This window comes from Hippocampus comes, unplaced genomic scaffold, assembly GCF_001891065.2.
Source record: "Hippocampus comes isolate QL1 unplaced genomic scaffold, H_comes_QL1_v1.1 scaffold242, whole genome shotgun sequence".
In the NCBI taxonomy this organism is placed as follows: Eukaryota; Metazoa; Chordata; class Actinopteri; order Syngnathiformes; family Syngnathidae; genus Hippocampus; species Hippocampus comes.
The window spans coordinates 1,140,449-1,163,313 of record NW_017805385.1 but is presented as its reverse complement, the minus strand read 5'-3'; the positions used below and the strand labels follow the sequence as shown (position 1 = coordinate 1,163,313).

Here is a 22,865-nt window from a genome sequence, read left to right as displayed (position 1 = left end):
TATATGACAGAATAAAGATGAAATGCATAAAAGAGCTTCAGAAACTGCACAGCAACCGAAACATTTAAGGAGGAACAAACCGTCACAACCGAATCTGCAATAGCAGAACCGTGTAGTAGCGAGGGAACAATGTATTTGAGAGCACTTGTTATCTTCACACTTAACAGTCAAGGAAACGACGGAGCTTGCATAGGTGTCCCTAAAGGATGCCGTGTATCGCAGAAAACAGATTTCCATTGGTGCCCATAAGAAATTGAATTGCATGCACAACAATCCCATTGGACACTTTGGCCAAAGCTACCCAAGCGTGTAAATATCTGGTATGAAACCTAATGGCCACCACTTTGAGCACCTCTTCTAATTGTATAGAGGCGGAAGGTAACCTATATTACTGTCATGATTTCTGAATAAATGTACCGATAAGCTATTAAATTAATTAAATAATACATTAAAATATGATTACATTTTTCCTTTTACCTTATATTGGCTGACTCTGTATGTACAAGTACAACGTATTTATATGTTCTTTCCACTATTGATTGGCTGTGATACATACAATACAATGCATCTTTATATAACGCTTTCACAACAGCTGCAGATGCAACAAAGCGCTTTACGGAAGAGTTTACATAAAGTAACAAAATAATATATGTACAAGGGAAAAAAACAAAAAACCCTAAAATTCAATACTTGTACCTTCTTTCGCTGATGTCAGTCGACTTCAACATAATCTTACTTGACCACGTTTAATTAGTGTGTGCGCATGAGCGAGCGTGCACAATCATGAGTGTGTGCATGTGCCAATGTGTGTGTGATGAATAGAATTCCGCTTACGTCTGCGATGTAAAACAACGCTGTGCGTAGAAAAAAAAATCTGAAACTGCATTTAAGGGTGGCGCAATACTGGCTGCCCATATATGGCCCAGAGTTGTAAATTGATGCGGGCCAGTTGTTGAGTGAAGTATGTGGCCCAGAAATCAATTTACAACTCTGGGCCACATACTTCACTCAACAACTGGCCCACATCTTGTTTGCCAGAGTCAAGCCAGTGCCATGTTCGGCCCACATGCCTTATGCCAGTGCCGACGCAATGCCACCTGTGCCAGCTTCATGCCGAATGTGAGCCAAATGTCTTTGCTATCTGGGATACTAGGGTTCAAGCAGAAGAGTCACTATGTTGCTAGCTAGTTTTAAGAGACCACGTAATTTGATAGATACAAAGAGTTACATGAGTACTACCAGTAAGTATTATTTATTGCAGGGTTTCCCAGCCTGGTGCTGAGTGCTCTCCAGGCAACAAAAAATAAACCTGAAAGTGAAGGGACCAGTGAGGATGGCCTCCATGAAGCAAAAGATTACTGTTCATATAGTTATAATATATTTATGGGACAGCATGTGTGCCTCCCAATCAGTCTAGTTGTATTTAACTCTGAAGTATAAGACATCCATTCATTTTATATACTGCTTATCCTTATTAGGGTTGCGAGTGTGCTGGAGCCTCTTCCAGCTGACAAAGGGGTTAGAGGCACAGGAATACCCTGGATTGGAGGCCAGTCAATCGTGGGACACAGAGACAAACAAGCATTCAGACTCAACTAAGGACAGTTGAGAGTCATTTTGATGGAACGAAACAAACCATAACAACACATTTATATCTTTTTTGCTGTGATTGTGCCATATTGAACTGAAAGTGATCAGTATTAGAAAAGTGTGATAAGACCAAATTTAACGCACATTCTTCATTCACACCTGAGACCTTGTAATTAACACTAATGACAGTGGAGAAGGAAAATGGCTAATTGGGCTCAAATTCGGCAGCCCGGTTGTCGACTGGTTAGCGTGTCGGCCTCACAGTGCAGAGGTGCAGGGTTCGATTCCTGTGTGGAGTTTGCATGTTCTCCCCGTGCCTGTGTGGGTTTTCTCCAGGTACTCAGGTTTCCTCCCACATTCCAAAAACATGCGTGGCAGGTTAATGGAACACACTAAATTGTCCGTAAGTATGAGTGTGAGCGCTGTTTGTCGATGTGTGCCCTGCAATTGGCTGACAATCAGTTCAAAGTGTACCCCGCCTACTGCCCCAAGACAGCTGGGATAGGCTCCAGCACGCCCCACGACCCTTGTGAGGATAAAGCGGATCAGAAAAAGGATGGATGGCTCAAATTTACCATTTTCTGTTAGGGGTACGATTGAGGTTTTGATGTTGTGTTCAGTAAAAACACAGAAACACATAGGTGGTAATAGTTTAAGAAATAATGTTCATCAAATTGTGACTTAAATGGAGATCAGATCATCAATTATGAGCAATTTATGCAGAAATACAGATTACACGAAAGGTTTTACATATGTCTTATTACACCACCATACATTCTATTTTATATTATGGGGATATTGATATGAAACTTGTGCTTGTGGCTGTAATGTTTTTCTTTTTTTTTTTTTTTTTGAAGGCTTCAGAAGCTTTGTCTTGGTCGACTGGTTAGCGTGTCGGCCTCACAGTGCAGAGGTGCAGGGTTCGATTCCTGTGTGGAGTTTGCATGTTCTCCCCGTGCCTGTGTGGGTTTTCTCCAGGTACTCAGGTTTCCTCCCACATTCCAAAAACATGCGTGGCAGGTTAATGGAACACACTAAATTGTCCGTAAGTATGAGTGTGAGCGCTGTTTGTCGATGTGTGCCCTGCAATTGGCTGACAATCAGTTCAAAGTGTACCCCGCCTACTGCCCCAAGACAGCTGGGATAGGCTCCAGCACGCCCCACGACCCTTGTGAGGATAAAGCGGATCAGAAAAAGGATGGATGGCTCAAATTTACCATTTTCTGTTAGGGGTACGATTGAGGTTTTGATGTTGTGTTCAGTAAAAACACAGAAACACATAGGTGGTAATAGTTTAAGAAATAATGTTCATCAAATTGTGACTTAAATGGAGATCAGATCATCAATTATGAGCAATTTATGCAGAAATACAGATTACACGAAAGGTTTTACATATGTCTTATTACACCACCATACATTCTATTTTATATTATGGGGATATTGATATGAAACTTGTGCTTGTGGCTGTAATGTTTTTCTTTTTTTTTTTTTTTGAAGGCTTCAGAAGCTTTGTCTTGACCTTTGCAGCAAAGTACAATGAAATTAATATAAGTAGTTCTTTGCTTGACCTGACAATACCACCACACATCCTGACTGGCACTCATACTATAAAAGGAAACATGGAAACTCTGGTGGGCTTTTGGATGTAGACGTGCACACAAACACACACTCACACATTGCCATGCTCATAAAACTTGAACACATGCATGTCGGCTCATTTACACAAATAGCATGCTACAATACTGTTCACGCACAGTTATACAAAAAAAAAAAAAAAAAACGTCCACACAGTCAAGCATGTCGCAAGAAGCAGCAGCTGCTGTGTTATATTTAGAATGTTTTGAAAGCTGAGAGTCAGAGATTGGGACTTCACCTGCACGCTAAGTACTTACCATGGCAGCCTATTGTCAGCATGACAAAGAAAGTACATGTTGAGAAAAAGAGAAACAAATCGAAGTTTTATCTGATCTGTGGACAATGTTTTCCATGAAACAGTTTGTGATAGCGCTCGCAAAAGTTTCCATCTCACTGTCCAAATCAGGAGTGGGCAACTAAGGTTCTCGAGGGCCGCTAACCAGCATAATTGAGATGTTTCCCACCTGATCAGCTCAGTGAACTCTGCAGAAGCCAGATAATGATCTTGATCATTTGAATCAGGTTTGTTGGAGGAGGCAAACATCTCAATCACACAGGATAGTGACCCTCGTGGATGGGAGTTGCCCACCCCTGGTCCAAATCCTCCCCTTGGAACACATGCACTATAGAATAAGGTAAATCAGACACAGTCCTTGAGGAATTAATAAATCAGTCAGGAATAGTACCATACACTTTATTTCGTCCTAATTTGTTATCTTACCAAGTCAAGCAGCAGCACTGCGGCTCAAATCTCCATCTAGTGGATTCAACGAGTAAATGACATATCACGTGAGTTGAGTGTACAGCCTGTGCTTTTATGAATATGATTACATTGTACTTTTGTCAGAACACAATTTAAAAATTCCATAAGACATGTTCTTATAATTGATGTCATTTTAGACAAAACTACAAACCAGCGGTTAGCACACGTGCCTCACCTTAAATAGGTCCTGGGTTCGAATCTTGGCGACGTGTGGCCCCTATGTGAAATTTGCATATTCATCCTGTGTTCGCGTGGATTTTCCCCAGCCTTCCACAAGCATGCTGTTAAAGTTAATTGGCCCTCAATTAAACATGAATGGTTGCATTTTGCAATTGACTGGCGCCCAAGGAAGTGCCTCACCTCTCACTCAACTAATTACAACAATTATGATTATGTACATAACATTACTGCCGAGTAAGTTAATTTTCATTCCTGTGGTTAGACTTTAATTAAGTTAAAAAAATTTCAGTGAGTCATATATGCACACTGCCAAGGTCCAGGCTGACCTCAGTCGAACAGGTAAAGTAAGGTTCGTCACGATATCACATGTAAATTTGAGTAAAAGGCCCACATTGGTAGGCAATAATTTTAAAGAATATGGGACAGCCATCGGTGATGAATTAGGCCAGCAGGTCAGTGTTTCATTAGGGTTCCAAAGATGATGAACAGGCTTCACGCTGACGTGAAGCTGAATGCGACCCATCTGCTGCCCTCTACTTTCAGCCATGACTAAAGGGATTACCTGCTCTGGCTGCACAGTTCTCGGCATTGTAAATAAATCTTAAAGGCGGAACCAGTCTGCTTTGGTTTCCGTTCAACCAGATGTTACTGTCTCTATTCTATGCATTTGAATTTATCCTCCAAACCAAAAAAGATTTTCCAACGGCAATGATGCAGGGAATGCGAAATTTCAAATTGCATATTCACACCTTTAATTTCTCCTGTCTTCTGTTATCTATAATTAATCTCTCAACGTGACAGAAATTTTAGACAAATTTTCACTCCGGTATAAGCACTTCATTTATGTAACGCATTCGGTACATCTCCAGTTTATGCTTAGGAGTCACCTTTTTTTTTTTTAAATAAATGTTCAGTTGTTTTTTTTAACCTAAACAAAGAAAAATAAACCAAATATCCAGTCCAGCTCAAAAAGGAAATACCCGTACCTATTTTGCTGTGCTGTGCTGTTTTTGTGTACACAATGTTACACGTTTGACAATGCTTCTATTTCTCTCACTGTGGGTGTAGAAGGTGTTTTTCTCGCAGAGTAGTTGTTATCAGTGCAAACATTTAGGGCAAACTTACATTCAATTGGCCCTGAATTGGACATTTCAGGAAAGAAAAGAGATTCCGAGTCAAGTCCTTTCATCCAACATTAACTCAATGAATGGACTTATTTCAAATTTTGTAGAAAAACTAACAAGAACCTCGGCAAGACCAGCATCATATTTTCTTCTGTAGGTCCAGTGGCCACATTTGCAAATACTTTTCAGAAGTATATGTTTGACTTGTTACATTGCATATTTTTGTATTTCATTTGTGTGCACATATACCTTGGTGAAGACATGCAGATTTTTCAAAGTAAGATGTAGTGCAGTGCAGTACATTAGTAAATTGCAGTCAAGTGTCAAGGACAAGTAAGCAGTATTCTGTGAACAGATGGCACATTTAGGATTAGGAAATTGACATGCCACTTCATGGCTTGGCTGAAGGTGCTGTGGCTGACGCATGCATCTTGTTTATTGTGCTACCATAGCTATTTACAGAATGCATGGAAACATATATTCAAACTATGACACCCTGTTTGAGCTTAGTTTTTAAAACGTTTACTATTTAAGTCGAGTTTTGATCATTTGAAAAAGTATACCATCGGTGATGATTTTATTTTATTTTTTTACTTATTCCCACTCCCTTTTGAACATGTGCACTATGCTTAATGATGAAGCCATTGATGTGTTTTCTTTAATTTTAAAAATTGCATTTACTTTCTATGATATTCTGTCATGTGTTTCAGCCTTCAATAAAGTAACCAGTCACATGTAGGATTGTTGTTTTGCTCTCTGTGTCATCAGATACATGATCAGACTGAAGCTTAACGTCATGTCTAGGTGATCTTTGGTGCTTAGTTAATTCTTGATGTAGAAATCCTGTGCTGGCTCAGTGGGACGGGAACAGTCTCAGGTGAGATTAAAACTGAGGTCAGTTGGCCACATGTAAGCCAGGTGGGACTTGAAGCTTTAGCAGCAGATCAGTGCTGGAGTGTATATAAAGCAGCTCAAGCAAATTGTCTGCCACACATCCTGCAGTGGTTGCTGCATAATTGTGCTCCCTACGAATATTTTACTGCAAGAAAGAATTCACAGGACAGCTCGGCATCTTTAGCAAGTTTTCTTTGTGTCGGTAATTTGGGCTTTGAGTGCAACAGGAGTCATGGTTCTGGAAGAGAATGAGAGTGATTCTGTCTTTGAGCCTCACATCACTGTGAGTATTATGACACAGAAATCAACTATTTTACACGGTTGTTTGGTTTGGCTGTTACACCTGGATTTCAACACGTTTTTAAATTGTCTTGCATGAATGTGCAGCAACATAATGTAAACGTTTCTCCTTTGTAGCAAAGCATGTAAGATCCTTTTTTTTTCAACTGCTTTTGTTTCCTTCAGCGACCCAATGACCCCTGCCAAGCATCCTCATGCCAATGTATCTCCAAGTGTGAATTCTTTTGTCTTTATTTAGGAGGAGCATGTTGACACTCAGTATGGGAAGGTCCACTGCGTCATGGCGGGGACGCCGAGAGCAAATCGTCCAGTCATTCTGACGTATCATGACGTTGGACTGAATCGTACGTATTACTGAAGCTCTTTATCCGCCAGAAATTAATGGTAGCCACATGGAACTGTTATTCCAACTGAAATGAAATTTAACCATGATGTAGTCAATAGAATGAATACCTTACATCAGAAATTTTAATGGCTGTGCCAAATGCTCACATAGCATTGTTTAAAAACATGAATCTTTAACTATGAATTGTCTTGTGGGAAATGTTTTACACAATTGTAATTCATTCATATTCATTTATCAATTTCAATAGTATTGCATAAAACAGTGTTTGAATATATCTATTTTTTTCCCCACTTTCTACAGACAAGTCATGTTTTGAGACTCTGTTTGCACATGAGGACATGCAAGAAATCCTCAGACATTTTCCTGTTTGTCATGTTGAAGCACCAGGGCAACACGAAGCGGCCCAAACTTTCCCTACATCGTGAGTAGTCTCCATAATTCATAAGTTTATTCAAACCGTGCTTTAACGGTGTGATAATATCACTTTAAAATGTTGACTTCTGACTTTGAAGGTATTCCTACCCGACCATAGACCAACTGTCCGAAGCCCTGCTCGCTGTGCTCAAACGCTACGGGTGAGACAGACCTGATAATCCTGAAGTTTTACCATGATAATCTCCAACTAATACAACAGATCACGCCTTAATTCTGGATGTGATTCACAGGTTGCACAGTGTGATTGGACTGGGAGTTGGAGCAGGTGCCTGCATTTTGGCCAATTTTGCCGTCAGTCCACATTTCCTCTTTTAATCCCATTTGTGAGAATATTGTTGCTCCAAGTGAAAATACACGGAAAGAAATATATCCATACCTGTAATTGACATTTAGGATTCCAACAAACCTGAAGAACAGCTTGTAAAATAAATAGACGTCATTATCCTTTTACCTTTCACCAAGATAAATGCAATGTGGCAAATGCTGTTGACTTATCATGTATATGTTGCCTGAATCAGATGCGACTATAACTACTAATTACATCTGTGTCTTCCGTTGGCGGGTATAGCTGAATCACCCCGATCTGGTGGATGGATTGGTTCTGATCAACATCAACCCTAATGCTGAAGGATTAATAGATGCTGTCACAAACAAGGTCAGCCATGTGTCATGGCAGTGTGTGTGTGATTACTCTATTTGCCAAACTTGAAATGATTATCAAATTTATGCTACATATGTGAACGCGTGTTTATTTGTCCCTCTACGCTACAGATTACTGAATGGACCCACACTCTCCCTGACACAATTATCACACACTTATTCGGAAAGGTAAGTTACCATGACAACCAGAAGAAAATATTAGCTGATCATTGGATACTGCATTAATTCACTCTCTTGTTTTTCCTTCCACAACTGACTTTTAGGAAGAGATCCAGTCCAACCAAGACCTCATAGCTACATACCGCCACAACATCAGCACAACCATGAACCAGTACAACGTGGGCCAGTTCTTCCGCGCTTACAACAGCCGCAGTGCTCTTGAGGTGGAGAGGCCTGTTCCTGGAGGAAATGTCAATGTCAGGACCCTCAGGTAAGAACCACCTTCTCGCTCAGTTGTGACTAAAAGTCTCAGATTTGATTTCTTTTTCTTTACAAATTAGAAATGATGTGAGTAGCCCAGAATAAATTTTCAATTGCTCCATTGTCAGTAACACTATTGAAGTGTGACGGGATGTACTGCAAGTGTGTTCAGGTGTAGAGAAAGTATAATTTTTTTATATATTTAATGCAACACCATTCTTTTTTCTTGAATGCCCGGGACAATTTTTTTCAAAATGATACAATAAAGGCGAATCGGAATCACACCATCAGTACATGACAGAAAGTCAGGGCTTTGAAGTTCTTCAATACCAAGCTCATTAAAACTCATTCACTCCCAAAGACGTTTTTAGACGTCTTTTCAGACTTGGTCTAGAATTGGCTGGTACTGAATGAGTTGAACTGTGCCTTTACGAACCTTGCTTTGTGAACTGAGGCACAAGGATACCGAAACAGAAAGGGCCTTCCCCAAACTATGAAATGTGGAAGTTTAGCATTTCCCAAATAGCTTGGTGTGCTGAAGAATTTATATTCAGGGGGGCGCAAGGGGTCGAGCCTTGTGCGCTTGTTCATTTAGTGTCTGGATGTGTTGTGGATGTGGTTGGGGAAATCTTGTTGTTGTCAGGCACAACTGAAAATTCAACTAACCACTTCTCCATTCATGTTTTCATCGCAGATGCTCCACATTGCTGGTTGTAGGCGACAGCTCTCCATTTGTGGAGGTTGTGGTTGACTGCAACTCCAAGCTGAACCCAACAAAGACAACGCTGCTTAAGGTAACCACGGACAATATAAAATATGTGTTCTAAATCATCTATTATTGTTCGGTAACTTATCAAACTGAACCTTTTTGTGTGACCGAAGCTATTGTTACTTTGAACTTCTAGATGGCGGACTGTGGAGGACTTCCTCAAGTGGTTCAGGTATGCCAGTCTGTTGATGGACAAGTGAAGTAAATCGCTACTCCAAGCAGAAAATATTGTGTTTATAATTATTATTTTTTTGTCTCATAACAGCCAGCCAAAGTGATTGAAGCCCTCAAATATTTCATCCAGGGCCTTGGATACTGTAAGTGACAACAAATTCACCTGGCTTCAATTCATAGGCCACAGTTCCTGTTTTCTTAACTTTAAATTGATATTCATAAATATGAAGCCCCTTGAAATCCACACTGAGTACACCAAATTTCTCTCTCTCTAGTATCCAGTGCCAGTATGACCAGACTTCGGTCACGGACAACATCTAGCTCCAGTGTCTCATCCCTGGAGAACTCTCGGAGCCGGGCACATGAGAAGCGAGGACGCTCCCATACTGATGTCTCCATGGAGAGCATCTCTAACAGCAACATGGACCGGATCATTTCAAAATCCACACATGAAGTGGCATGCTAGAGCACATGATGCACAGATCCACCCAGCTTGCTCTTGCATCTGGTTTTTACTGATCTCTGCAACTACTTAGGGTCAAAGTCAAAGATAAATGTGACTAACATATGCTTTTTTTAGCCTCCTTTTCATATTTGCCACAATCTGCTTCTCCTGTCATCCTCGATGTAGCTGAAAATTTGGTTTTCCAATTAGGGGCATTCTCCTCTTCTGACCACTGCCACTAATTGCGCAAACATGTGATGTATTATTAATAAGAATATCCATGCATTTTTATTGAGGAATTAATTTTTGTAATTATTTTATTCATTACTGATGACAAGAGATCAAATCAGTTCCTATGACTAGGTGTTTTACAGTATGTGCTACTTTGCTTAACAGTGACATACAGTAATGTGATAATTTTTTATAAACTTTTTAGCAGAAACGATTCAGAGAAATATGTACAAAAAATAAATGATCATCTTTTGCTAATGCCCAGGCTTCAAGTGTTGCACCACAGCAGATAGATAGATAGATAGATAGATAGATAGATAGATAGATAGATAGATAGATAGATAGATCAAATATATACAACTTTTCTTCATACTAGATGAAATTATGTGATTTTTACTTTATTTTTCCTTTTATTACTTCAGATTAAGAAAGCTATGAGTCTACAATACAGTTGATTCTATTGGTTGGAATTGGTGGTGAGGGGAGTGCAGTGACTCCTTCTGGCGTAACTTGTTGTTTTAAACCTTGTGAACATAAAATTAGCAAGTAATATACTGTACTGAAGAGAATAAAATGTTTTCCTCAAATAAATATTGTAGTTGGAGTGTCCCTTTTGGTCACTAGATGGTGCTCCGTGCATTGAACATGGTCTATACACAAAGTCTATTCATCCATCCATTTTCGCCTTATCCACGCGTGGGCCGCGAGCCTTTCCTAGCTGTCGAGGGGCATTAAGCGGGGTACACCCTGAACTGGCTGCCAGCCAGTCACTGGGCACACATAGACAAACAGCCATTCGCACTCACAATCACACCTAGGGACAATTTGCAGTGTTTCATTAACCTGCCATGCATGTTTTTGGAATGTGGGAGGAAACCAGAGTACCTAGAGAAAATCCATGCAGGCACGGGGAGAATATGCAAACTCCACACAGGAAGACCAGAGTCGGAATAGAACCCTGTACCTCTGCACTGAGAAGTGGACATGCAAAACAGTCAAGCCGCATGGATCCCGGTCAAGTATCAACATGACTACCATTCACCTGGCTCAGTATTGTAGACGTTTATGGGTTTATCTTAAGCCCTGACCCATTACAGATGGTCTGCATTAAAAAGGTTGAACGTCAGAGATTTTTGGTTTCTTTATTATAGCAATCCACACAGGCGCATACACGCACACCCAGTTTTATCAATTTTGAACAGCTTCAACTTGAAACACAGTACAGTAACGATTTGTGGGGGGATATCATTCCTTTTTTTTTACATGCAGACACGCATAGCACATTGCATACATCATGCAAACAGTATCACTCGCCCTCTCAGCATAGTTTATGTGTCGGTGAATGTGAGTGTGTCCTTCATGAATGAATGTACTGTATGTGCAGAAAGAATCTTATGAAGCGGTATGAATGCATTGAGTGTTTAGGTGTGTGGGTTGATGAAAATGGATGGTACAAATTGAAAACACGAACTGTCTGTGTTGAAAATCACAACTATTTATGTGAAGGGTGATGCATCTGGATCACAAAGATAATCTTTGCATTATGATGCTCTGGTGAATAATGGATGAAAGGAATCTCTTAAGAATTTATTTAAAGTCGTCTGCACATCCTTGTGCAGAATCCTTGCTTCTGTCATTCCGGGGGAAGTCTAATTTACAAGCTTATTTTGAGAATTTGGCAGACTTGCGCACCTTTCCGATGCTGAATTTAAAGGGTATGAGGGGAGCCACTTCAATTGGGTGGGGATCATATGTAAGCACATTAGTACATACCTAGAACTCACAACTTAGAGGTTCCCAGGGCGGCCTTGGCTCCACAGTGAGCATAGCTAAAATGCCATTGTTTATTATACCATCCACAGTCTGGATGTTGCTCAATAGTATCAACGTGTTTGAATGAATGATCAAGTTGAATATATGGAGGCATGGCTTCTAAAGAGCCTCAATATAGTGTGACCATTTGAAAATAGCAGTAAGGTAGTCATAATTAAATGGAACTCAGAATCCCAATCATTGAAATCCAACGTGCGCAGGGCTTGTTACTCCGCTGCTTTGTTAGTTCGCACAAGCAACTGTCCAGCAAAGCATAAACACATTTTTTGTTCTGTCTGTCCCTGTACTACTGTGGCCAAGCGCAATCCGCGAGCCGTGTGTGCTGCAGCCCTTGGTGTGCGCACTTGGCCAATGGTGCGCTGTTGTGCATGCGGGCTACCCCAATAAATTGTCCTGTTTTTGGTCTGGAATTATGTTTCATCAAAAGATGACCGAGTGTATAGGAAATTATATAGGAATTAAAGCCTATTTAGAAAAAAAAATTGCTAGGCCATGTTATGGCTCTTCGGGAGTCATCTTAAATTTCCCAATGGCCATCAGGCGCCGGGATGGATGGATGGAAGTTATCCATTGGTGTGGATGTGAATGGTTGTTTGTCTGCACGTGAACCACTGCAGGGTGCAGCTGCCTCTTGCCTTTAGTCATCTCATCTGCAACCCTAATGTCTACAATCTGTATAGAAACTAAATGAACAGTTGGATGGAGGGATGGATGGAAAGTGGATGCTTGGGAGGTCTGTTTTCACAGTACTGTTGGGGCAAATAATCTGTAAAAGAGTGGGTAGGACCATTTTTGCCTCTTGACATCCTTCCTTGACGCGGTGCTTGGAAGAACTCAAGATTATGAACACTGAATTTGACATTGAGTCAGAATGCATCTATGTAACATACGTGTGATTATGTGGGTGTACCGGGGGTGTTTCCTGGGGCTCCTGTCGGTGGCGTGGACCTTTCAGGACCCCCAATCCTCGCGACAGCTGCAGCCATGTTGGAAAATCTCGGTGCTCCAGATGCAGCAGAGCGGCACCGCACCACACGGTTGCTAAACTGACTTCTACCGCGCGTCTTCGCGCCAGTGACGCCGACAGCCGGCCACGGCGCTGTTGTGGACTCACTCAGACACAGGGAGGCAGCCAACAGCGGGCAGACTCAGCCTCCAAAAGTCGCATTTAATACCAGCGGGACTAATGTGTGAAAGGCCTGCTTACTGACTGGAAAAGGTGGCCGGTGACTGGAAGTAGGTGCGGCCTGGCTCCGGGAGCGTTCAGCGGGTGAGTATTGATCCGTCTTTGGAGCGGAATGGTTGGGAATAGCCCACCGTTAGCTGAACTAGCTTAGCATTAAAGGGCTAACAGTCAGACAATGGGCTGGATGCTGCACGGGGCTTGCATGATTGTCGACTGGTGTGGTGATATTGTAGGAAATACCACGCACTGTGTAGCCAGATAGTGTGGTCGTTTTTGACACGATGCAGTCATTTGTATTCCTAGCAGATAGGAGTGAGTGATGCAGTGGCCGAAACCACCCCTCTGGGCTTCTCTTGTAACTTGGGTGCAAAGATGAATGATTTATGTCATGCACAAAAAGAATTCTGAAACATGTTATGTCATGTGTCTAAGTGCGCCGTCTACATTGTGATGCAATGTTGCAGCCATTGATTTCTTGCAAACAAAAACAATAATAATAGGTGTTGCTCAACCATCTTCAGGTGTTTGGGTCGCTGGCTGTGTGGGTAGTCACAACATTGGACACTCCTGTCTGCTCTCATAATAAGTGTTTTACTCCATTTCCACAAATCACCAATTTAAACTGCTTCATTAATGTAGATTACTAACATATTATATAATTTGTGAGATTGTCCTATGGGTGCCCTCTCTCTGTACATGCTCCCTGCGAGTCAGTGGGTCAAGACCCCTATGAAAACCCCAAGTTTACGTACTAATAATTCAGCACATGTTTATTAAGATTGTCTGTTAATCCACATATACAATTAAGGCTATTGTTGGCATTCCTGACACACTTACCACAATTCCCGGACTTGTCAGCTTTTATTGTTACTGGGTGAATCATCAAGAACTTGCCCTCACCATCGTATTAAACAGGGTTCTTTCATTCCATTGGTTACACACTGTTTGTCGAGTTAGTGCTAGGATTCCCACCCTCACTGATACTGTCTGTGACCTTGTATTTATCATTAGTTTTTCTGCAAAGAGGCTACTTACACATAGTTAGTCATTCTCATTTAAACTGTAATTTGCCTAACAATTACGGGACTCTTTTTTTAAAACCCAAAATGGTCCCTTTGCTAGCTTAAGGCTTGTCTCCATGTGTCCTACAGCATCACTTCTCACATTTCTGTCACTAATCCAAAGAGGCAGGAATGAGAGAAGCAACACTGACAATGTTGGATCGATGGTCACACCTGTCTGGCTTCTGACAGGGGGAAATAAAGACGAAGGACAGGGGCTTGTGGATGAAATTGGGTGCAAGAGGGATGGCAGTGGTGCACCATGGGAAGAGAAACAAATCAACTGGAGGGAGGCATCTGTTATGATACTCAAACATGTGTGAATTGGAAGCAATTGGGGCGGGTGTTCTCCTGCTATATGACGACATAGTGCACAACGAGGAAGTGGAGAGGGGAGGACAAGGGGAATACATGCAAGCTTAGTGGAGAGGTGTAGTCTTCTTCCTAAAGGCGACCAACATGCACTTCTGGGATTTTCTGGGCTGCTCCAATAGAGGTATGTAGGTGGCAAGATGGCTCAGGAGGGTCTATTTGAGCTGGTGTGTGTGGGTGCTTGCTGGAAGCCAGGTAGAGAGGGTCTGAAAGGTTGAGGGCTGGAAAGGAATTTGCGTTGCTCGCCATCATGCAAGCAGTTGCATGTGGAAACCTCGCGCACAGGCTGAGTGTGCAACGCAAACAAGGACACGGACGCCTCTGATATGGTGTCAGCCTGCTCTGTTTTGCTTTGATAAAGTTGGTTGGTTGTTTTGACAAATGAATGGATGGAAAGGAGTAAAATGTGCTGCTTTGGATATTTGCCGTGTGATTTCTGATCCTGCTGCCAAGACACAGTTTTCCCCACCTTCTACACAGTTTTGTTTTGATTGGTTACCTGTCGTACTAAGTCTGTTTTCATGCGGACTGTGCAGTTCTGAAAATTAAATGTATTGTGGAAGATTATAGCGACTGTGCTTCTGTTGCTACTGTAAATGCTCCCTAATACATAACAGTGGAGATGACATTTATTTGCCTGCGTTATTCACAGAGAACCCTAAAACGACATTGCTGTGTCTACTCTGTGTGTGTATGGGTTCACACAGCAACTCTGCTTCGCCCAAACAGTTAATTAGATGCACTGTGGTGTCAGCGTCTGGTGTGGTGTATTCAATACCCATTCCATGTTGGTGCTTTTCATGCAGCACAGCGACCTGGGGAAAATGCAAAGAATTAGCTGTTGTAATAACTGTGTTAAACTATAGATGGGTGGGGGGAAAAAGGGTCGCTCTGGGTGCTTGTTTATACGACAGCAGTGTTCTGGACACTGAAAAGTACACTGTTAACTCTTGCAACGGCAAACTTCTGCAATAAGATTTAATAGTTCCTGAAACTAGTTAAAATACAACTGAAGGTGAGGGTATTTGATCACCATATAGGATTCTTGGTTCTGACAAACAGAGGCAACTTAGTTGATTTGAACATGTTGGATGAGAACTGCAAGCGAAGCGATCCTCCTTTTTTCAGTGGCCTTTTTAAAAATTAATCGCCCGCTATGCCATCTATTTTTACTGTGGTTGCATGTCACATTTGAACATGCTTATTTTTGAGCATATTTACTCATCCGCTCTATGCAGTCTCACTGCTTTATACTCTTCTTCCTCTTGTCAGTACTTTCTGCCACCTCATCAAAAATGGAGTGAAGGTTATAGAACACATCATCTCCTTTGCTTCCTTGCAGGGCTTAGCGTTAATGCATTGTTGCAGTTATTTAAGACTTCACACTGTATTGTTCAATAGATAAACTAGATTTGCTCTTGTAGACTTATTGAAACAACAAACGTGATTTAAAACAGTCAAATTCTTTGGTCTTTTCTTTTATTCTTACCGAAATGCAATGGGTTATTTATGCCTACCCATCAGCCATGTTTTAAGTAACTATGCAATTTATTTTCAGCATTATCCTGTTCAGTAACGAGCAAAAAATTACCATATAAACAGTACATCTCCGGAGATTCAGTACATTTGTTTACATAAAAATAAATCCTGGAGTATTGACCAATATCGAGCCCTTATCACATTGGAACATTTCCCGTGTGAAGTAGTGCCTTTTTTTTTCCTGCCTTGGTCTCAACTCTCAGTACAATAAATATTGAGTACTGCATTGTGTGACGGTTCTAGCCCAAATTGTAGCCCTATCTATTATCCACCACAACAGTCTGTTCTGAGTGAGAGCTATTTAAATCTGTTTTTGCCACAATAACAATAACAGTTGTGCAATGCCCTCAGAGTAGGGTCAGTTCTTGGTTTGCACCCAGAGGCAGTCATTTTCTTCTCTGAGAGAGAGAGAGAGAGAGAGAGAGAGAGAGAGAGAGAGAGAGAGAGAGAGAGAGAGAGAAGAAATTCTAAAGAGCATCACGCGTAGGAGTGGAAAGTGTTAGTGTTTATGCAAATGAAATGATTTGAACCAACAGCAATGGCAGATGTTTCTGTGCTGTCTTTGATGACCATTTTTAATTTTGGATCAATGTTTGTGGATGTGATATATGGTGATATGGCGGGTTTGTATTTGAGTTCTTTATGTGGATCGAATGATTAGATAGCGGACAGTTTTATGTGAATGTGAGTATATCCTGAGGACAACAGTGGATCAAGAGTTCCTGAAAATGAAAATTTGTCAAAGTCTGATTGGAATGCCCCCTACAACCTGAGGACAACGAATGATGGATTATTATTATTACATGGATTTCACTCGCCACGCTATTTCTCAGGAACTACTGGATGAATTTGGCTGAAACTTGCTCAGCTCCTACTGATAAATCAGTTTTGTGCGGAATTATGAATTTGAATCTACTTGATGCTATTGATGCCTGAAGTTCGAAGACACGCCCACAAAGCTGGTCTTTTGTTACCTTGATAACAACATCTTGGGAAGTCGTCATAAAAGGTTGACAATTCTTATTTGCATTCAGTCAAGTATCATGCAAAAGCTTTGAATATGTTAAGGTCTTATCTTGAATAGTACAAACCCCAATTCCAATGTAATTGAGACATTGCATAAAACTTGTTCATCAGTCTGGTGTCTCTACTGTCGTATTTGGGACACAATGGACTAGCACGTCTGGACTGCTGGCAGGCCAGTCCAGTGCTCGCCCTCTTAACTACAAAGCCATGCTGTTGTTAGACGTGCAGAATGTGGCTTGGCATTTTCTTCCTGGAATGAGCAGAAACGTCAACATGTGTCAAGCATCAAATTCAACATATATCACCCCTCCCACAAAAAACAAAATTGTTCAGTCACACAGTTCACAATCAATTTCAATATGAAATACTCATATCTAGTCTTATATTCTTATATAGCATGTTCAATTGAATATAGCAGGGTTCTACATTAACAGTGAGACTGCGTCAAGACTACCGAAGATTCACTGATGCTGTATTTTCTTAAAGACTTAAATAATACAGATGTAATAAAAATGCTGAATTTGAAATTATAATTGAAACTTAACGTACTATATCAAGATTCATGAATATACAGTACAAAGGCCTGTGCCGATTCCAGCAGGGCCACCACCCAAAAAATCTTAATGTAGGACCCTATAAAACTTGAAATTTTTTTTGCACATCATTGTAGTTCTGTTTTGATTTATGTTTGACATAATGTCCTGATTTCCTTGGAATTATGGATTTTAAATCAGTCATGCTTTGCCATCATATTGGGATTCAGTGATTCCAAATAATAATTTCTCTTTAATTCTTTTGTGTTTCAGATATTTCTGGAATATCCCACTATGCTGGTGAGTAAAAACTTGTACCATACCTTTGTTATGTTAAACATGTGTCCAGATTATCTACTTTGCAATATTTCTGCTGCCAGATCCTGCTGGCAAAGCTTTTTGCTTCAAGTTTGTGTGCTTGGACCCAAATAATTCATTTAATTGTTAACCAACTGAAGTAGTATAATAAATACTACTTCAACCAAAGAATCATATGTGCCAAGAGACAGCACTTGCTAAGCTTCCGTTTGGAAGGAATGCTATGGGCTTCCTTGAAATCATTTGTCTTTTTCATTCAAGCTCACCCAATATCTCTTTGCCATAGATTTGCCTTCCACACATTTTCTGAGGTCACTGATAGCCTAGTGCAGGGGTGCCTAATATGTCGATGGCGATCGACCGGTAGCTTGGGAAAAAAAAACAAAAAAACACACCAAAACATTTGTGTGTCTGTGTGCATTGTGTGCGTATTATTAATATGATATATTTTTGTGTTAGTGCACACTGCACCCTTAGCATCCGATCACTCTCACTTTGACAAAAAATATTTTAAAAATTAAATTAAATTAAAAAGCAGGTCACCTTTAACCTACGGTGGTGTGTGACCTGCATCACTGGAAGTTGTTAGCGGTCAGCAGTCTGGAAGTGCAGCTCGCGATCAGAACTGTTGCGCGATATCGCTTATTATTATTGTTGTTCTCATTCAGAGTTTGTTTCATGTACAATTCACCGAGGGCACGGGCAAAGAATGAGAATCTGGAGTGCAGAGAGAAGCATTTTAAAATGCTACACGTGAGCTACGTTAGTTTTCACGCTGCAAAAGTGCATCCCATGCCTCCGCGTCAGGTCTCTACTAAGACAGGCAGTGATTCGCTTTTCACAAACTCACAAACGTTTGTGTCTACTTTATTTTTCTGTTTCGTTCATCTTAAGGGCCGTTATGGCTGTTGCTCATTATGCCATGCCTATGTAAATTCGTGCGTATGCGTGCGTGGGCGGTAATTGGTCGATCACGGGATGTTGGTTGATCGAAAAGTAGATCTTTGGTCAAAAAAGGTTGGGCACCCCTGGTCTCGTGGTACACTCGCCTGACTTGTGTGTGGACTTTGTGGGATTGGTTCCCAGTCCGTGACGTTATTGATGTAGCTGTGAATGGTTGTTTGTCTCTATGTATGCCCTGCGACTGACTGGCAACCAGTCAGGGTGTAGTCCACCTTCCCCCCGACATCACCTGGCATAGGCTCCAGCAACCCCCTGCGACCCTGTTCAGGATAAGCGGTGGTGAAAATGGATGGATAGACTTTTTCCTTAGGGAACTGCAAGTTCTTGCCTTAAGAGCTTTTTCTTGTGTTTATTTTGTCCTAACATGGATTTAGTTATGGTATAAAGCTAGAGACTTCATGAGTTGTAAGCCTCCCTTAGCAGTCACTAGATAACTGTACTTCAGTCACATATTGTATACCGGTATTTGGAACTGGAAATACACTCTCCTCTAAAGGTGTCATCACACAGAGGACAATGCCTTTGTTTTTGCCATCAACTGAAAAAAAAAATTGGGTTTGGCACCAAAAATTAAATATGAGACTCGAAATCATCAGTTCATCTCTCAACATGCTAGTAGTATGAGTCGCCATCACTTGGTGCTGTCAAAAGACATTGCGATTTCTCCATCTACCAAGTAGCTGTCCAATCAGGGCAAAGCTTACTTACATACTGAATATTACTGAGAAATTGCTCCATTCAGGATGCGAGGCATTTTTGACCAACTGGAATAGCTTGACAAAAGGGCATTCTCAGCGTTTTCAACCCAAATTATCTTGCAAATTTGATGAAAGGACATCAAAAAGTTAATTTTCCTGTACCAGTGAAGATTATGGGCCTGTCCCCCAAGAAGCCATGAAAGCCAAAGCCAGGACATAAACCTCCATGGAGTTTCACATGAGCTTGAATTTTTGGAATCATGAGTTGATCCTTTCTTTTGCCAAACGTTAACCCTTTCCAAAACTTGCGTAACGGTTCATCTTAGTCTCATCAGCCCATCTCACAATTCTTGAGGCTTGTCTCTGTACTTTGTGGCCTTCCTATTCATCTTGCAAATGAGTCATTTGCGTCACATACCCCTGGTTGAATAACAGTGACGTAGGAGGTTGTTGCCGATGTCACTGTCGTTTTGGGTGCTTTCCGTACTGCTCTCCTGATGTTTCTATCATCAACTGCTGCTATTTACTTCGGTTGTGTTCGGTGTCTACACCAATGATTTAATTTTTCTTCAGGACATTAAAAGTGGTTGGCAATGGGCAATGCAATGTAGACAGCTCCCTTGTTTTAATCTTGGCTTCGCTTGTATAACTAGTATTAATGTAGTCTATTGGCAAATCACAAATCAAAATCTGTGACATTTCGTGCTACCTAACAGACCACATTTGGAGAGCAAGACACAATTGTCAGTCACATGTTACAATACTTTAGCTCACATGATAAATGGGTAGATTCAAACAAAAAATGCCACCTTCCAAGTTGTGTGTTTGATCCCAATACAAGCACATTGGGAGTAAACCTGAACATTGATTTCTTTGCTCATATTCAGCTTTCACTGTCAAACAAACATATTTCTGGTCTACAGCAGAAATAAAGGAATTGGTCTCACTGTTCCAATACTTTTGCAAGGGCGTGTATATGATGCTGGAGAAGATTTCGAAAATAAATCACATTTCTGAACATATACTTGTAAAACGTCAGCGGGATATTTGTTCTCTGGCTGACGTCAGTGTTGTGGCCTGTAACTTGATGAGATGATGCACTCTTGCTGCTTTGGAATACAATGGCTGTGACAAGTTCAACCTTGAGAATACTGTGCCTTCTAGCCATAGCATTTATGACTATAACTCTCTCAGGACACAATTTAGGTGTGAAAATCCATTCATCTTACAGTCATGTTTTTTGCAAATGGGCTTGAGCAAATGTAAAAAAGATATAATTGTCTTATTTTGTTAAGTCACTTTATTCATATAGCCACTACTCACAAAAGAGTCTCAAAGGACTTCACTGGCCTACACAGTTGACAAAAATCAATGACATCCCTTGCTTTTGACGAATCCATTCGGGCACGGAAAAAGTCAAAAGCCCATGAAACAAAAAAGGGAGGAGGAGGAAAGGAGAAGAGGCAGTTAAACAGGCCAAAATACTCATGTCAGGGGTTAAGACAGGGTAAATTTGTTTACCTGCAAGAATGAAAAATAAAACACAGATTTCCTAAATTATATCAACTATTTGAACATTGATACAGTAATACCTGATTATACCAATTGGATTATACTAATCAGTAGTGGGTGGTGCATTTCAGACCTGGGGCTTCAGTGGGGATTTAAGTGATCTAACCTACCCCTTGTTGGAATTTTACAAAATAATATGCAGAAATGCAAAATAACATTGCAGAACATGACAGAGTGAGAGATGGAGGCATTTCATGTATTTGAATCCCTTTATAATTATTTATCTTCCTCCAAGCAATTCCAAACATCTATGCTACAATATATATCTAGGAACATGATACAAAAATGTAATTTAATTCCTTATCGGTTAAAAAAAAGTATTTTAATACCATTATGTAATTATTTATCTTCCTCCAAGCAACTACAAACATCTACACTACAATTTATATCTAGTAACATGAAACAAAAATGTAAATGAACTCCTTGTAGGTGAAAAAAAAAAGCACATCCGATACTTTCTTTGTTCCTGCTGTAAGATAGCTGTCTGCTCTGGAAGTGGCAAATAAATCTTTTTCTGGGTTGAAACAAGCCAGCCAGTGATCATGTTGTCTGACCTATCTTCACAATGTCCTGTTTGTCTTGAAAAGGCCGCCTTGAAAATTTTAATTTTTTTTGTTGGTTTGTTTTTCAATATTTGGCCTTCGTCTGCCTCGATAATCTTTGCACATCGCAAGACTACTTAGCTCAACCAGTCCGTGAATGGAAACATACCAAGATAACATTAAAAGTAATTGAAAATGTGCTAAAAAGGTTATTGACTTTAACTCATGAAAAAATAATTATTTAACATTTGGCAATGATGACCAATAACATTTTTGCGTGTGAGATACAAATATTCATAGTAATTGTATTATCTGACAAACCAACCAGTGTAATTCACATCAGTCCATGGCCGCTTAGAAATTTAATTAGAGACACTATGGATGGAATTTTCTATCACAAGACTTGGAAGGTTGCCTGCAAATAAAGAACATAACAACTGTACAATAGAAAGAACTGTATTAATGTATTTCTCATAATTAAAAAAAACAAGCCAGAGGGTTGTTTACTTCAACGGGAAATTTTTCAGCATCACAATAGGCCGTTGTTAGCCAGATGGTTCTTTTCCAGTGTTGCTGCTTGGATAGATGGCAAGTTAGCCATGAAAACCACAATTAAATATTAAAAGAATTGCATCTGATGTGAGCGCAGGAGAGGGCGAGCATAAACAGGGTCAAATGCATAAAAGACCAACGCAAGCTATATGTAAGCAACTGTTGAGAAGGGAAAAAAAAACCCCAACCCATTTGTATCATTTTCAGATGACGGAGATCCAAACGGGATTTAACCGTACAAAAACACACAAAAATAAAATAAGAATCAAAGAAGTTAATGTATGTTTAGAATAAATTAGTGGCTAATATGTGAACCTGCTAAAATCATTCTGTGTATTTATCCAAGTTAGTGGGTGACCCTATTTATATTTTAGCATCTATTCTTATTACTCTTGTGGTGTTTCACTCAATGCCAAGCTCTCCCAACACCACTCAAACCCACGCACACACATCTTGCCCGTGACCAACTATTTATACTGCAGCGTTCACTGAAGACATAACAGAGCGTGTTGCACCCTTACACGCTCCCTTTGGTTATCTCGTCGACTCATACTTGCTTGGTCTCAAACAAATCTCCCCCTTGCTGTCACCTACATGTTTATCTGCAGTCACACGCTCCCGCTTTTGCATATGTAAACCCCTTTTCTCAAGCTTAAGCACACACACACACACACACACACACACACACACACACACACACACAC

At 40.6% G+C, this 22,865-nt stretch overlaps 2 protein-coding genes across 3 annotated transcripts in view; both read left to right on the top strand.

The window, feature by feature from the left end:
• Nucleotides 1–6,299: 6,299 nt before the first annotated feature.
• On the top strand, nucleotides 6,300–10,589 carry LOC109517665 (protein NDRG1-like). The gene is made up of 12 exons (XM_019872975.1): nucleotides 6,300–6,469; nucleotides 6,725–6,830; nucleotides 7,133–7,253; nucleotides 7,345–7,407; nucleotides 7,498–7,558; nucleotides 7,836–7,922; nucleotides 8,039–8,095; nucleotides 8,191–8,357; nucleotides 9,042–9,141; nucleotides 9,253–9,288; nucleotides 9,382–9,433; nucleotides 9,566–10,589. The coding sequence occupies exons 1-12, from the start codon at nucleotides 6,419–6,421 to the stop codon at nucleotides 9,754–9,756; spliced, it is 1,092 nt and encodes a 363-aa protein (XP_019728534.1). The 5' UTR covers nucleotides 6,300–6,418; the 3' UTR covers nucleotides 9,757–10,589.
• Nucleotides 10,590–12,693: 2,104 nt separating this feature from the next.
• The window catches only part of LOC109517642 (focal adhesion kinase 1-like), a 47,434-nt gene continuing 37,262 nt past the window's right edge, over nucleotides 12,694–22,865 (top strand). Inside the window, exons 1-2 of one of the 2 annotated variants that reach the window (XM_019872936.1) lie at nucleotides 12,694–13,069; nucleotides 17,790–17,816. Coding sequence is in view for 1 of the 2 variants with exons in the window: in XM_019872929.1 (XP_019728488.1) it covers nucleotides 14,506–14,542; nucleotides 17,790–17,816 (64 nt within the window). In the remaining variant the exon portion in view is untranslated. Of the gene's footprint in view, nucleotides 13,070–14,430; nucleotides 14,543–17,789; nucleotides 17,817–22,865 lie in introns of those variants that run through there. The other variant, XM_019872929.1, reaches the window with a different exon arrangement.

Excerpts from the sequence above, each read along its gene's own strand:
- LOC109517665 (XM_019872975.1), top strand. The coding sequence starts at position 6,419 with ATGGTTCTGGAAGAGAATGAGAGTGATTCTGTCTTTGAGCCTCACATC. Across the intron at positions 7,559-7,835 it reads GCATTTTGGCCAATTTTGCC|CTGAATCACCCCGATCTGGT; the intron begins GTCAGTCCACAT and ends TGGCGGGTATAG. Across the intron at positions 8,096-8,190 it reads TCACACACTTATTCGGAAAG|GAAGAGATCCAGTCCAACCA; the intron begins GTAAGTTACCAT and ends ACTGACTTTTAG.